General features: G+C 41.7%; 1 protein-coding gene across 1 annotated transcript in view; it reads left to right on the plus strand.

The window, feature by feature from the left end:
- The window catches only part of Chn2 (chimerin 2), a 299931-nt gene that overhangs the window by 173431 nt on the left and 109345 nt on the right, over window positions 1-17155 (plus strand). Inside the window, exon 4 of the mRNA XM_027939645.3 lies at window positions 13852-13883. Coding sequence (XP_027795446.1) covers window positions 13852-13883 — 32 coding nt within the window. The remainder of the gene's footprint in view (window positions 1-13851; window positions 13884-17155) is intronic.

Below are 17155 nucleotides of genomic sequence, written 5' to 3' on the forward strand. Positions count from 1 at the left end.
TCAGGTTTGAATCCCCTGCTCTGGTGGGAAGCCAGCCAGCCAGCCCAGCCTGGTCATATGGCCTCCCTGGGATTTGGCATGGTTGGAGGAATCAGCCAGCTCACTTGGAGCTCTAGCTTTGGGATGTCAAAGGATGAAGACAAAGCTCCAGCCAAGAAGAGTGCCAGGTCAGAGCCAGAACAGTGTGCCTAATTGGGTTGTACAAACAAGGAGGGCTGATGGTGTGTTCTGGGAGCCAACACGTGGCTCCAAGGAATGCAAGTGGCAGGGAAGATGTAGCAAGGGAGAGAAGGTCCAGAAGAGCTGGTGGGAAGTGTGCTGGAGCCGTGAGAGCTATCCATGGCTGGGTTCTTGGTGTTCCTGGAAGCTACTGTGAGGGTGAACCAGAATCCAGGTAGAGGTCCTGGAAAGGTGTCCAGGAAGGCGTTCATTCTCTCAAGGTTCTGGAACCACCGTTCAACATCATTTTTTCTCATCCTGGGTGCAAGTCAGAATCCACCTGTAGAGCTTAGCAAACCTACAGACACCATGGCTCCAGCTCTGGGGATTTAGATTTAATGGGAATATCCCTTGGGGTTCTACTGTGAGCAACAGAAATGATTTTGAAGCAGACCTCCACCTCCTGCAAGAATAAAGGGTGGGAGAAGATGGAGGATGGATAGAAGGATATGAGGAAATTCCCTGCATGGAAAGAAAAGCTGATCTAAGGGCTCTGAGAAGGATGTGAAATAGGACATCTCTAGGGATCCCCCGTGCAAAACTAAAGCACCTCAGGTCAACTAGAGTCTGATGGTTAGGGTCAGAGTGCCAGTTAATCAAGCCTACCTCTGCTTTTGGTTTCTACCTGCCTTAATTCATCTTTTAGAAAAATGAGTACAATAGATATTACCCATTGGGTAGTCAGTCATAAGGATAGCATGGGTTAATATAAGAAAAGAAAATACTTACAACAATGGCTGGAACCTAGCAAGTTCTTAGTAACTACTAGTGACTGTTGCTGATAGGCTCTTCATGCATATGAATCAACTCCTAACACCTTCCCTTAGTGGTTTCCATTTATGTTGCAAATTCCAGGGGCACAGTAGCTGAATGACTTATGTTGGTTCACATATTCACCCGTTTGTCTGGGATGTATGGGACCTGGATTTGTGGACCCACTAACAGCAGTCATGGTCACTTTCCATGTTCTTGAGTCTTTACCCTGCAAATTCAGAAAGCGGGAAGGGAGCAAGTTTTGTTCTAAGCCACAGAAGCATAAAGCACCAAGGATTTAGCTATAGCTACTGACAATCTTTCATGGATACCACTTTTGAAATTTCAGTATTCCCCAGAAAGGGAGTTTAGGGGCATTAAGCAAACTTGTCTTTGAATAAATCTGTTAGTTCCATGAATCTGAGCTCTGTGAAGGATATGTGTCTGGATTTGGGGCAACAGAGAGGAAAATAAAATTTTAAAATAAAAAAAAAACCCAAAGACCTTTTCTCAAGAGCTCACATCTAGAGCTCATAAAGGCCAACAATCCCAATCTCAGTAAAAGTGTCGAGGCCCTAACAGCCTGTTATAAAATTCAGAGGGAGAACAGGAAACATACCTGACTCGAGACAGCCAGGAGAAGGCTCCCCAAGATAGCAGCATTTGAGCTCTTATCTTTAAAATCCTCCAAGATACTGCCAGATTAAGGCATAGAGAGATTAGGGAATGAGTATTAGAATTCCAGACAGAGGAAGGAGCCTGTCAAACATGAGTCACAAGGACATGTTTCAGAAACTATAAGGAGTTTTGAATCAGGAACATCAAGAATTGGGGAGTGAGGATGTGGTGGGCCAGAGCACATGTACCAGTGAAGACATGTTCTGGATACGCAAGTAAGGGCCCTCCTAGAAAGACTTGTACATCATCCCTGTATCCATTAAAAAAAAAAAAAAAAAATATATATATATATATATATATATATATATATATATATATTGAGCACCTACTAAATGCCAGTACCATTCTAGACTCTAGAGATGCAGCAGTGCCACAGTCTGGCTGAGCACAAATGCCGCAGTCTGGCTGGGCACACAATCACGAGCCACCACACAGCTTGTAGATTCAAACAGCAACTCTTTATTCCCGAACTCACACCAGCCGTCTACAATCACGTTCTGGGGAAATCCACGTTCTCTGCCCAAATCCCCGTTCTCTGCCCAAATCCACCTCCACTGGGCTTCTATCTCCAAAATATACTGTCTGAATCCCGTGAGAACTCAAGGGGAACTCAGGCAGCAGGATACGCCCTATTCCCAGGAGGAATAATCTTAAACCTTAAACCTGGAACCTAAACTGGGAACGCCCTAAACACGATTATCTTAAACCGGGAACACCCTAATCTGCCTTGGTCCTTGAGCAAGGTCACCTACATTCAATGTCGCTGCAACATGTCAGCAACATGGGGTACGCTGGCAAGGAAATTGTCATACCTACTTGGCTAATGGCTCCCAGCACAGCAGTACACAGAATACAAAATCCCTGCCCTTTGTGTCATCTCCATTTGATTGGAAGAGATTGGCACAAAAACACATACATATCCGGGTTCTCCAGAGACAGATCTAGTAAGTGGAAATTTATTATCAGGTTTTGACCCCCATGATTGTGGAGACTAAGAAGTCTCACAATATGCCACCTGCAAGCTACATGTGAAGGAAAACCCGTGGTGCAGTGTGAAGACCTAAGAGTTGGAGGGCCAATGGTATGGAGTCTAGTCTGGGTCAGAAGACTGGAGAATCAGGTGCAGCACGGGCAGGACAGAAGGATGCTCCAGCTCAAGGGGTCACCCAGGAGCAGAGCAAAGCCATCCCGCATCAGCCTTTTTGTTGTATTCAGGCCCTCAGCAGACTGTGTGACGTTCACCCACATCGGATTGGCTCGTCTGCTTTTCCCAGTCTCCCCAAGTCAAATATTTACCTCCTTCAGGAACACACTCACAGACACCACCAGAAAAAGTGTTTAATCAGACATCTGGGCGTCCCATGGCCTGACCAAGTTGACACATAAAATGAACCATCAGAACACACAAGTAAGGTGATAAATGTCATGCCAACAGAGTAAACCAGAGAAAGAGGGATGAGGTATGCCAAAGGGAGGAGATGCCATCTTGAAGTAGGGTGGTCTGGGGGGCGTCCCACGGAGTTATGTAGGTTTGACCATCTGGCAATGGGAAACCAGTGAAGAATGGTGAGCAGAGAGTGATGTGATGAGACTTGCCTTCTCTGACTTCATAGTGGAAAACAGATGGGAGGATAAAGTAAGCACTGACCAGAGACCAGTAGAAAGACTATTCCAAAGGGCCAGGAGAATAGACAGTGCATAAGCATGGACAGAGAGAAACCATTTCAAGAGCAATTAAGGAATACATATGACGGAAAGACTTAGTTGACAGTCCAAAATGGTTATAGGACAATGGAGGAATCTGGATGACAATGTCTGGTTTAGGCACTAGGCAGATGATGCCCTGGGTGGTGCATTCACAGGGCTGAGTAAAGGAGGTTGAGCCACCAGAAATGATAGACAGATTTTCCTGGGCCAACCTACCCAGATTCCCAAAGTGGACTTGTTTGGGCCTTTTAACCATTTGAAGATCAACCCAGCAATGACAGCAGCATATATTCTTTCTTGTCTTTGGACAATTTCCCTTCCTCTTGGTGTGTGAGATTATGGGCTTTGGCATCAACATTACTCAGATCTTGGCTTAGATCTCATCTCCCCAACTTTTTGTGATCTTTCAGTCAAGGTTGCCATATGGGACTTCCTCTGCTTACCTGCAAATGGGGACGACAGTCATTATATGACCTGCTTGTTGGGAGAATGGAAGCACCCACTCCATGTGGAGGGAACTTGTTCAGAGTTGGCTCTGCCTCTGCTCCTCCCAGCCCTGCCCTCAGAGGAGTTCTGAGTTAGGGTCTGTAGGTCTGTTCAGAAGAAGAACCAGGACCAAGACTCAATGGGAGAGGCAGCCAATTTGTATGAGCGTGTGTGTGGATATAGCTGCCCTTCCATTGCTTTTCAAAACTGTCTTTGGGGCACATTTAATCTTCCTCTTTTACGATGCTTATTTTGTACAGTGACTTATCAAATGAAATTTAGGAAATCAGGACTTCCCTGAGGTCCAGGCTGGTTCAACATTCAGATAACTCTTCACCCATTTGTCCAAGGGTGTCTTCTGTGCCTGGGGACACTGTGAGTGGTGGAAGTTGCTTCCAGCCCAGTGGTCAAGGCAGAGTTTCAGAGCAGCAAGCCCAGAGCAGCGAGGGACTAGCTCATAGTCTATGTGTGTACACAGCCTAGCTGCTCACTCCCAAGAAATAACTTACATTTTTTTCTTTAGTGTTTTCATATAGTTTAAATTGTTCAAATTCTTCCAAGTAGGGAGTGGACTCCCTTGTAAATCCTGTTGACACTTTAGTCTGTTCCATTTTATATTCATCTGAGCTGCTTTCTGGATTAATTGGAGGTATTTCACCAGTACTGTCTGCTCTTTTAAAATACCTTTAAAAATTTCCAAATTATCAAAAGTAAATATTTCCTGTTACCTCCTTCTTTTTACTCTGTTTTACCTGATGCATTTAAAATATTTCTTGTGTATTTGCCTTTTGGTTTACAATTTTTTTTAAGTGACCTTCCTTGGGAACACTCAAAGTTCAAAGTTATTTTATTTCAAAACAGCATTTTTCTCACTTTTACCATTTGGGGTGGATAGTTCTTTGTTTTGGAGAACTGTCCTGTGTATTGTAGGATGTTTATTAACATCTCAGACCAGTTGTCTACCCTCCCCCCAGTAATGAAAATCAAAGCTGTCTTTAGCCTTTGCCAAATGTCTCCTGGGGTGGGAGTGGGGCAAAATCACTTATTTGAGCTCTACGGGTCTAAAGAAAGGTCTTTTCTGTTTATTCTAATGTTATCACTGATTTTTAAATCAAATTCCTAGAAGAAAACTTGAAGGCAGAGAACAAACTGAAAGAGTAAGAACTGCTTTGGCCTCACTTGATACATGTGGGTTTATTTACCTGCTAATGGAATATTTAGATCATATTATTAAACCATGACTTGTGTGTACTTACAGAACTCAGCAAAGCCATTGATGACCTTTTAAGGTTTATTACAGAAAGACTGAATGGTTGATTATATAATATATTCCTTATCAAAATAGGAAGAAATGTACTCATCTGTACTCTGTCATGTTCAAGTAATGCCAGGAGGAAAAGTAAGCCTCTAGATTCCAAATGGAAAGGAATGGAAATATTTGATGTTTGCTCAGTTTTCATTAATGCACTTTGACTCCAAAAATGTAAATTTTAGTACTTGCATTTTCTTTCTCTCCTTTTCAGCAGAGATCTTTGATTTCTAATTAGAAAGGAATTATCCATATTTAGTTTTTGTGGATGAAATTGCCCCAATATTACCAGTACAAGTCCCCCTATCAAAAGCCTGCTCTCCCTGAGTCGATCTTTATCTCTGAGAATCCAGCAGTCTAGCTACCCAGTGTAAAAGGTTGCTAAATTGGTTTTTTAAAATTATTTCTTTTAAGTAAAAACTTAACATATACCAGCTGCTAAGGGATTATAAAAGCTTTGTTTTTTTCAATAATTGGAAACCTTGTTTACAGAGGACTCACAATATTCTCTAAATGCCTTTGTGTTTCCTATGAAAGAACTTGTGTTTATCTAGGCAATGATAATCTGACTATAAAGAAAACTCATTTAAGGATTATACATCCTGGCTCTCACTATGCAGCTGTCACTCGACTGTTCTTTCAAGCTTTGCAAAATGCTGGGAATTCTTCCTTAAAATTAGAAGAATGCATTGGGAAATAAACCAGGTAGTTTGGAAATATATATAATTCTAAAGCAGAGAGAAATATTTAAGAGACCCCAAATACCACTACTTCCAGGCAAATTTATTCAAAATTCTCAGTTGCTAATGTGTGTGTGTGTGTGTGTACGCGTGCTCTGTGATGGTGCTAAGGATCATACCCAGGCCTCACACATGCTAGGCAAGCACTCTACCCCTGAGCTATATCTCAACCCTGTCCTTAGCTAATGTATTGATGGAATTCAGATCATTTGAAAGAGATTTTAAGGTGTTCTACCCTGGCAAAGAGAAGTTAAAATCATTCAGATAATCAAATATTTAGCTAAACTGTGGATTTTGAGTAATAGCTCAACATTGATTAGTGTCTACTGGAGAAGCAATGTAGCCCCATGGTTAAGGGTATCCTGTCTGGCTGGGCCCAGCCACTTACTACCTCTGTGGCCTCTAGCTAGCTATTTAGTGATTCTGTGTAAAAATAACAGCCCTCACTTACCTCATGGGGTTATTTGGAGACTTAAGAGAGATAATATACATGAAACCCTCAGGACAATTCTTGGCACAGAGTAGCCACTCAATCAATGTTGAACTATTACCACAGTGTTCCAAGTCTCAGAGTTTTTTACAGGCAATATCTCATCTAATCTCTGAAACAGCCTTATTAAAATAGCACATTTGAAAATTGAGGAAAATGATATGCAAAGAAGTTTAATAACCTACCCAGGGTCGCATAGCAGTTGGATTGACGCTGAGCAAGGACCTGCATCCACATTCTTTGCCTCATTCTGCAAACTTTTAATGAGCACCAACATCCTTTGCTCTCTGAACACTCACTATCTGAATATTTGCTATAATGACTAAAAGTTCTAGCCAAAAAATCCTATCCAAGTTAAAAGACTGCTATACCAAGTTCTCATGTGTGAGAACTCATGGCAGCTTCTCAGATTTTAATGTGCATGTGATGCCCCTTTGATGTGCAGATTCAAGCTCCATGGTGATGTCAATGCAGCTGGTCCCCAGGTCACACTTTGAGCAGCAGGGCATGGGACTGTGAGGGTGGGCTTCTTTTGTGGCTCAGTGTCCTCTAATTGCACTGAGCAATTACTGAGTTTAAACATACTACACAATTTCTTTACCTTTCCCCTGAGGCATGAGTCCCCCAGCATTTGTTTAGACCAGGCACCTGAGGGCACTCCCAACTCAGGTCCAATTAGAGAGTAACTTTCTAATCTTGGGCAACATTATTTCATTGTTTATTTTTATTATAGTATACCCTCAGTATTGAAGGATAATGAAATTCCCTTCTATTCTGCTGCACACTGAACATAAGCATACATACTCATTACTCCACTAAGTATTAAGTAATTAAGTAATCAGTCTTTAAATATTTTATACCATGCAAAATCTATATGGTTAGATAGTTATTATAGCATTTTAGTGATATTTATAAAATTGATTTTGGGATGCTCGAAAATGGTTATTTTTTTCTCTGTGAAGTCATGGAATATAGGGCTATTGTTTGAAACTCGGCTGCCCAACACATTTTATAGGAATGTGTTAGGTTGAGATAATGAGTCTGCCTCTGCACACTCTGGGCCAGACATAGGAGACATCCTGAGAACATAATGATGATGCAAAACAAAACTGATGTCTCAGAAAACTCACAGAAAGTGGGTGCAGTGGTGAGTGTCTGTAGTTCTGACCACTCGGGAGGCTGAAGCAGGAGGATCACTTGAGCCCAAGAGAACAAGGTCAACCTGGGCAACACAGAGACCTATTCTCAAAAACAAAACAAAAACTTTACAGAGTAGTTAGAGAAGAAATGGGCAATCATATATTTAAAAATCAGTGAGGTGGTGTTTTCTAATGGAGACAGGTAAAAGCAATTCTGAGAACACAGGGAAGAATGCACTAGCTCTTCCTTTGACACAAAGGGGATTTTTTCTGGATACCAGAAGCTGGTATTCATTGAACACCTCTGTGTGCCAGGCACTGTTGCAGAACATGCTATACTTACTTAACTATTACAACAACACAATGAGTTTTATTAACAGTCCTGTTTTAAAGGTGAGGGAACTGAGAGAGGGAGAGAGGAAAATAGTAACCTGCTTAAAGACATGTAGATTGGGCATTAATACTAGGAGTTTGAGTCCAGACCCTGCTCCTCAACCATCATGCCCTCTGCCCTTCTGAAAGAGAATTCAGGACCTTAAAACAAGAACATATGAAAAATGATGGATGTATTGGGGTGACTACACATATGAACTGCAGTTAATTCAGTTCAGTTGGGGTCTAGGATGGACCATGGGGCGGGGATGCCAGAGCTAGAAGCTGGGACATCTGTGTTGGATTCACATGCATGGAACATACGTGTGAATTGTATGGACAGGATTGGACAGGACCCAGATCATCCTAAGCAGTCATGGTGTTGGCAAATAACTTTTTTGAGATGTGACAATAAATTCATGAAGTAGATCTTATTATAACATACACAGTCACTCTTAAGTGTCCTCATTATATTATACCAGGATCCCCCATCAGATATCAAAGTCCACATGCTCAAATCCCTTATATAAAATGGCATAGAATTGGCACATCATCTGCAGACAGCCTCCCAAACACTTTAAATCATATCTACATTACTTATAGCACCTAATACTATGCCCACTTCTCTTTTCATTCATATGGACTCAGCATAGCACTTGGCATGCAGAAAATCCATGTTTTGCTTTTTGGAACTTTCTGGAATTTTTTTCCCCAAAATATTCCAATTGATTGAATCTGGGGATGAGTAACTCAAGGATATGGAAGGTCGACTGTGATACCTAGCATGATACCCTTCTGGCAGTCAGGTTGGAAAGCTTTCTTTTATTTCCACCAAATTCCCATTGCTCAGAGAGTATTAGGAATCGCTCTTGAAAATACCCTCAGAACAAGTCACAGTGAAAATCTTATCTTGTGAACATGCCTTATTTTTGTCTCAAATGAATTCCTAATGTGATCACTCACCCCACTTATGGGAATGCCTCTGAATAACTTAGGCCTGTTTGCTAAAATAACATCCTTTATCAAACTCATTCTCAAAAACCAAATATATATAGATTCTCTATATTAGTAATTCTGACTTTATTATATGCTTTGAAATCATGTAGGGGGATCTGATTAAATAACACACCACATTCCCACCCTCAGCAGGCTCAGCTGGCCCAAAGTGGGGACCAAGAATCTGCAATGTTAAACGAGTATGCCAAAATTTCTGTTTGGAATGACCAGACAACTTTGAGAAGTGCAGCTGAAAGAACGTTCAAGAAAAGCAATAGTGCATTTGAGGCAATTCCGAGCATGATTTAACCAACAGGGACAATCAGGCATGTACTGCCTGCTTTGATGCACTAGTTTCCTGTAGATGATGCTTTTTTAGAATAAAATGCTCAGTTATATTTTTAAAAAGAATAAGTCAGAAAGTCTTGCCCGCGTTCCGCGCCGGCCTTGGAAATAGGGTTCCCCTTGGTGGAGGGGGCTGGCTATGGAATAGAAGCTAGGAAAAATAGAATGATGAGAAAAACCAGGACACAGAAAATATTTTCAGAAAGCGGGGGCAGGAAAGGCTAGCTGATCATATGGATAGAGCTTCTATACCCTGGCAAAATGGAGCCAGCACTTGCTTTATTTATATTGGGACATCAAAGGCAGAGAGAAGGTTTCAAGGGTGGAGTCTTGCTTGTGTTGTCTTGCAGTCAGTAAGTTGATTGACATCTCAGCAGCTCACACCCATCTCAGGTGCTATGTGGGTCACAGCAGAGCAGAAAAGAGATTCACATTGTCCTTGGGCAATTAACCAGAGGCATTGTCCACTGGCCATTCCCAGACACCAGATGTCTCTATCCATGAGGCTTCCATGTGTGGTGACCCATATACATCCCATGGACGGCTCATGACAAGAGAGGGCACAATGGCACATGCCTGTAATCCCAGAGACTCCGGAGGCTGAGGCAGGAGTATTGCAGGTTTGAGGCCAGCCTCGGCAACTTAGCAAGACCCTGTCTCAAAATAAAAAATAAAAAGGGCTGGGAGTGGTAAAGTGCCCCTGGGTTCAATCCCCAGAACCAAAAGAAAAAAAAAAAAGTCAGCCTCCATTCTGCCTGATCATATCCTGTTTACTAGATGCCCTGTTCCTTGAGAAGGATCCATTCCATGTCTTTGCTCACTCAAGTAAACCTGGACTTGGTCATTTTTTTTTTTTTTTTTTTGTGGGGTTGGTCCCAGGAATTGAACTCAGTGGCACTCAACCACTGAGCCACATCCCCAGTCCAAAAATGGATATTTATATTTAAAGACAGGGTCTCACTGACTTGCTTAATGCCTCACTTTTGCTGAGGCTGGCTTGGAACTCTCAATCCTCCTGCCTTAGTTTCCTAAGCCCCTGGGATTACAGGTGTACACCAGTGTGCCCAGCTTGACTTGGCCTTCCTTAAGGAGGGATGTCCTCTGTGAACCAGGAAAATCATCTTAGGACAGCATTAGAGGATCTAGTAATTTGTCTGCAAATTATTACTTTTCCCCCTTTTCTTAAAAAAGGTGGGTTTCTCCCACTCCTTGCAGTTGGCTCACTAATTTCCAAGAGCAGGCAGGCAGAGCTGACATCCATCAGTCTTATGAAGTGGCTCAGCTCACCAAGGTGGCTCCAGCTGCTGTAATAGGATAGTCACAGGGGCCAGGAAGCTCCAGAATCAGCCTTTATTCATGTCATGATACACTACGTTTATTGCACCTTCCTGAATCTGTCCTTTCCTAAGGTAGTCCTTCATTTTGTATCAAGTCACTGGATTTTAACCAACATGATTCTCAATGAGAATGTAAGAATTCTAGGTTGGCTGACTTCTTATCACACTGTCCTCATGGTGAGTCTCTCACCCTCACTGAAGAGACTCCTACACACCCAGGAGCTGAAATTCAGTGCTACAGCTTCTTTCTTAAAAAAACAAATCCAAGTCTCACAGGATGGCCCTGAATCCCATACAGAGCTGGGCCCCTGGAGTGAGCGGGTGGGTCTCTGTAACACTACTGGGTCAGAGTGCAAGGTTGCCAGTCTCTCCAGACAGGTCCCTTGGCTCTGAGAGACAAGGGTGGGGATGTGGCTCAGAGCCCTGTGGATTTAGTCTGAATGCAGGAGTTCATTGTGGATGTTCTATGATTTGGAGGGTGATAGCACTTAAAAATTAAACACTTGACAGGTTTAAAGCTCAGTGCAGTGTAGGAGAGACTATATTTAGATTCCTGTGAGCAAAATATTTAGAAAAAGAAAGAAGTGTTTATTCATTTTTTTTATCCCGGCCCTTCTTTTTCTCTCTCTTTAATATGAACTATATTTTCTGTAAGGACTGCAGAGACAACAAAGTGAAAAGAGATTCAATCAGATTGCTGTCAAAACAACTTCCACCAGTGGGAGCAGTGGTCAGAGCGCCGACCGCATCTTCCAGCTCTTCCTGCTCTCTTCCTGTGTAGGTCCTGCCAAATTCAGAAAGGAAACCATGCTTCCTAGTTAAATTTGAATTTCAGGTAAAGGAAGCATAATATTGTAATATTTGCCTTCAGCAATATTTGGGATCTCTTTTCTGGCCTTGTTCCACCTGTACCCTGTACCATGCCACATGATGCTCTTCTTTTATATTATAGTGAATTTTTTTACACAGAGGATTTGACCTTCAATTGGATCAAAGTCTCCTCTGGGCAGGATCTTACTTGGAAGACCTTGAGGCACCATGACTGTTGACTGCCCTCTTTGGGGACCTGTGTTAGATTCCTCCTTGTGTCTCCTTTTGACTGCAAATGCTGTACACCCTGCACTCCCTATAGCTGTCCTCCCTGCATCTGCAAGGTCGTCACTTCAGGAACAGTGACAGGGCTGAGCACAGAGCCCTGAACCTAATGAGTGTGCTGTATATTTTTATGATTGATGAAAGAACTGAAAGCAATTTGTTGTCTTGTTAAAAGTCAATTAAATTCGACATTTGCTAATCACTTACCTGCATGTCAGGAGTTAGTAGTAGGCTCTGTCTACCATGTATTATGGGAAGTTAGATTAATTACTCCTTCCCTTTTGGAAAAATGAGAGGGTAGAGGAAGGGAGCAGAGTGGGGAGCTACCTCTGGATTTTGGGAATTTGTGTTATGGCTTATATAAGAAGATGGGAATAAAAAATTATCTTTCTATAGAGGGAATCATTTCAAATTTTGGAATACTACCTCTCCAAGAATGGAGAGAGATTTTGCCATTATATATTGTCCACTTCCATCAGGTTTTCTAGTTCTAAATTGTTTCTGTGGCCAGGTGTAGTGGAGCATGCCTGTAATCCCAGAAACTCCCAAGGCTGAGGCAGGAGGATTTCAAGTTCAAGGCCAGCCACAGCAACCTAGGAAGGTCCTAAGCTACTTAGAAAGACCCTTTTTCAAAACAAAATATGTAAAAGGGCTGGGGATGTGGCTAGTGGTAAAGTACCCCTGAGTGAAATCCCCAGTACCAAAAAAAAATGTTTCTGGGGCACATGGATGTTGCAATCACATATCAATGATATCATAAAAATAAAAAAGAACTTTGAAAGCCAGTGGAATAATATAAATGACCAAATGTCCAACTCACATTAAAAAGCTTGCTAGTATGTAGAGTAATTATACACATCATTTACAGAAAGGCCATCAGATAATACGGTGCCTTTGCACACAGTTTGTGCTTCTGTTAATGATGTTATTTAAATTCCTTCATGAAGACATGAAGCAGGCTTCAAACCTTGAAGATCAGGAGTTATGAATGCCCCTCTTGGTTGAGTGCTTTTCAGGTATAAAATGCACAGAAGAGTGAACACATATTTAGAGGTGTCTAGATGATTAGTTTAGTGCCAGCTAGGATTGTCCTAGGCAGAATTGTAATCATGGTCCTCAGAGCCTCACCTCCCCTTTTTGCTTCTCCTTGGTCTGTGGCATCCTGCTGCCTACTCAGATCCTCTGCATCCTTTGGAGGATGGAGGTAGACCAAGAAACTGCCCAGCACTTGAAATATCACCACTGCGCCTGTTCATGAGTCCTGCTGAGAAAACAGCCCATTTGATTGTAACTGGAAATAACTGTAGACAAAATAGCTGCCAGGCCCATACTCAACTCCAATGAATAAACATAAACCTGCTGTCATATGTACAACCATCAATAAAAATCCAAAACTTAATGTGGTTCAACTACATTTCCATTGTTCCTGGAGTTAGAGTAGAGTAAAAGCCAAACATGAGAATTCATGTCAATTTTTCACCAACTCCAACACTACAACATAGGAAAGTACCTATGAACGGGGATTACCCATATATGGGTCAAAATTCAATATGATAACCCCATGACTAAAGCCGTGATCAAAAAGTCTTTTCTGGAAGTTTGATATTTTTAAAGATGTGAATCTTGTCCTCTGTATCCTGTACCTCTGGTATCAAAGGAATTTCAGCTTATTAGCCATTTGTTAAAAAAATGAGAATGTTGGATTATTGATGTTATTTGGAAAGAGACCAAATTAAGCTTCTTTACTTTTTAATCCAGGTGAATTCCTTGTTTTTTAAAAATAAATGCATAACAAAACAATTATATAAAGATTGAAATAAATGAAGTTTTATTCATGATAGAAATATTTGTTTTGCCTGTTAAGATGAAACCTTATAATATCTTTATAAATTCCTTAATATTAAGAAAACATCACTCTTTCCTCTGAAAATTCTTTTATTGGTGATTACGTTTGGGAAGGAAATGAGCCTAATGAGTAAAGAAATGTAATAAATCTGGATCATTCCTACCCCAAGATAGTGGAATGTGTTGATTAACTCCGTAGCTTCGTGGATTTCTGATTTGGGGAATAAAATCTGTAACAAAATTACTTCTGGGACTCCCATTCTGTTTATTTGAATAGCATTTTTATCTAGCTGATTTGAATTCAAATACATTATTAATATTTTTCTTCTTTTTAATATAGGTGGAAAACAGACCAAAATATTATGGAAGAGAGTATGTATCATACTATTCTTTGTTTTAATAATTTAATAAGTAGTCGCTTCATGTGTCTTTTAAATATTAAATATTAAAAATTCTCTAATATATGATCTTCATCACATGTCCATTGTGCATGAGTTTCATAATAAGAATAAATGCAATCAGACTCCTTTGTATTGAATCTTCTTTATAACTCTCAGGTACTTGGTTTCCATTAAGGTGGGAGGGAAAGCGTCTCACGCTGCCATTCTCTCCACAAAAGCAGCTTTCGAGTGCCTGGCGAGTACTTGAAATGTAAGGCAGCATTTTTCATAATTGAGGCTCTCTGTTAAGGTTTTATTTCACTGTCTACCTGGATACAATATAAACATTTGGGGTGTCAAAGACCCTACACTGCAGCTGAATTCTTTGCTTTTATGTCCCTTATGAATGCAGTGGTCAGAAAAGGCACCCCATTTCCCTGCAGGCTCGTAAAAACCAAAGTAGTGATTTCTCCCCACTTGGATTTATTAACCAGATTGCCTCAACACCATCATTTTTCTCCATCCCTTTTTTTTTTTTCCTTTTTTATTCTAACTCTTGTTTCACTTTCTCGGAAACAAATATGCAAACAAATTTGTAGAAGAAGCAAAGCCAGTATGCATGACCATAAAAATAATTTGCAGTCTAGGACTGTGACATGTCAAATACCTAATAGGGAGAGGGTGTTGGGGAGAAAAGATGCACGGGTTACTTTTCTTCCCATGTTCAACCTGGAGGCGTGATGAAGTGAGGTTTCTTTCAAGTCCACCTCCCAAGCTCTCGAAGCCTATCCAAGACCTTTTCCCAGTTATTCCCCCATCTATCAAAGCCTCATCTTCATGATTAATGACCCTATTAGTGACCCCAGCCCAATGTTCCTTCCTAATTGCCACAGCTGCATTTCAGAACTTTCTTTGCCAAGCTTTGGGAATTAGGCCAGCCTCTCCCAAAATACCTGCTCAGGAACACACATCCACCCCTACGTCCCTAACGTCTAGTCTACGTTGTAGCATGACTATCTTTCTCAATATAGGGATTTGTGTTTTGCTTGAAAATAGAACAATTGATTTTAAGAAGGAGAAAATGAAACCCTACCATGCACAATTTTGCACATGAATTCCAAAAGGTACTCAATTGGGCATTTTCTTTTTTGCATCAAAGTTTGGTTGAATAACCCTTTAGTTCTCATGTTCAACCCCAAGTACATTAAAATCTATAAAGAGAGGAGACCAAAGAACCATTTCCTTAACCACAAAAAGGAACATTTTGTATTAGAGGAGAATTAACCTAAAACCTTCAGATTCTTTGCTTGTTTTTTTTTTCCTCTTATCTTCCACTCAGAAATTAATAGATGTTGTATTCAGGAAATGCCCGTGCATATCTCTTGTGAATGAATCACAAGAAATTCTTAACAATGGATACTTTTAGGGAAAGAGAATCCTCGCTTCAGTCCTGTTAAAAATTTTATTTCTTTTGTACATTTCAACACTTGTGCCTTTCAACATTTGAATGTTTAAATTTTCCAACTATGCACAGGTATTACTTTTGTTTTTAAAAATTCAATACGTTAATACTTTGGAAAAATTAAAACGATAGGAAAATAGACAGTAGAAAAACACCCAGAGCCCCATGACAAAAGAGAATCATTGTTCCCCTTTTCCCTTCATCTCTTTCTTTGTGGTCTATAGTACAATGTCCATACATTGCAGATACTTGGGCTTTTTGAAACCATGCATAAAGGGGACAATGAGCCACAGAGTGGATCTTCAGGGACACAACACAGTCATTTTCTCCTTTTGAACGATTGGATTTAACTCAGTTCTTGACAGTGTTCGTCTGCTGCTGGTGATCACTTAAGCTTGTCCATCCAGGGGAGTTAAAATGTAGCTGCTTTCACATGAACTGCCAACTCCAGACCCTCTTCTTCCCTTTCTCCTGCCCTCCTCCCCCAGGGCAGGATGCCAGGTCCCTGTGCCCCACTCTGTGTGTGCCTCATTCTATTGTGGTCACCTCTGTCCTGCCTTAGGTGTATCCTGGACTTCCCAACCTCAAACCTTCTGACACCAGCTTTTTGACCTTTCTGATTATTTTGTAGGAAACTTTCCAATGTCCCCTGCCTGTCCCTATCCATCTTCCTCCCACCTCTGTCTTCCCATCCCCTGTCTCTCTCACCTATGAGGCCACCCTCAGAGCTCTTGGCCCCTGTTCACCCCTCACAGGCAGCTTCACCACAAGCTTTGCAGGGTCCAGTGGGCCTCCTTCACAATAAAAGTCCCAAACACCTCTGCTCTGGGATCCCCATTAATCTGACCTGCCAGCTCCGTTTCCATCCATACTGTGCAGGGCCTGCCTAGACCCCCATGAGCCTGGCTCTGTAAAAATTTCCGCCTCTCCCCACCTCAAGACTAGGGACATTGGTCTCCTTTTGGGCAGGTGGGTCCCTCTTAATGTCACAGCACTTTCATCCTCAGTCCAGAAAAGCACTGCTCCCAGACCTCCAGGCTCTGACTCTTGAGATTTAAAAGCAGGATTTAGGAAGCCAGGAAACCCCTTTCCCCCAAGTTATCACTGCGTTAGACATAAGAGCCACTTTGGGAACTTAGAGCCGTAGCCTCCTCTGGCCTTGTTCCCCAGGACAAAGGTGTAAACTTAGAAGGTCTACTTTGAAAGAACAGAGGCAATTAGTAAATGTATACTGTGGCAGGCATCCCCCTCACCACCACCAAAAAAAAAAAAAAAAAAATGCTGTCCTACTACATTGTCCTGTTACTTGATCTTTGCATTTCTGGGGGAGTAGAAACAAAACGTGTCTAGCTGACTTTCCCTTTCCCCTCTCTCCCTTCCAAGAATGTAAGGATGATTTTCCTGGTTCTCTGATTTATTCCTCAATTCTCCAAGATTAGGTAATCCTAGAAAGAGATGTTGGTCCCTCTCCCAGGAGCCTGGAGTCCCTGGGCCTTGTCCTTACCCCTCACCCCAGCCCACCTTCCTCTATTTTATCCCTATTCCATCCAAGGAATAGGGGTGAACAGTCTTCTCTGCTTAAAGGCAGCAGGGAAAGGGTCTGGTGCCTGAGCCAACTCCTACCTCACGCCCCCCCACCTCACCCCGCTCCCTGACTGCTGTTCATTCTCAGACAATAGACTCCAAGGTCCACGCAGTCATTGACCAAACCCCCAATCCTCCTGGATAACCCACATTTTCTACATGCATTTTTATTATTTTTTTTAAATGGTAGAAAAAGAAGATAAATGTTACCTTAAAAA

Source organism: Marmota flaviventris, chromosome 1, assembly GCF_047511675.1.
Source record: "Marmota flaviventris isolate mMarFla1 chromosome 1, mMarFla1.hap1, whole genome shotgun sequence".
Taxonomy (NCBI): domain Eukaryota; kingdom Metazoa; phylum Chordata; class Mammalia; order Rodentia; family Sciuridae; genus Marmota; species Marmota flaviventris.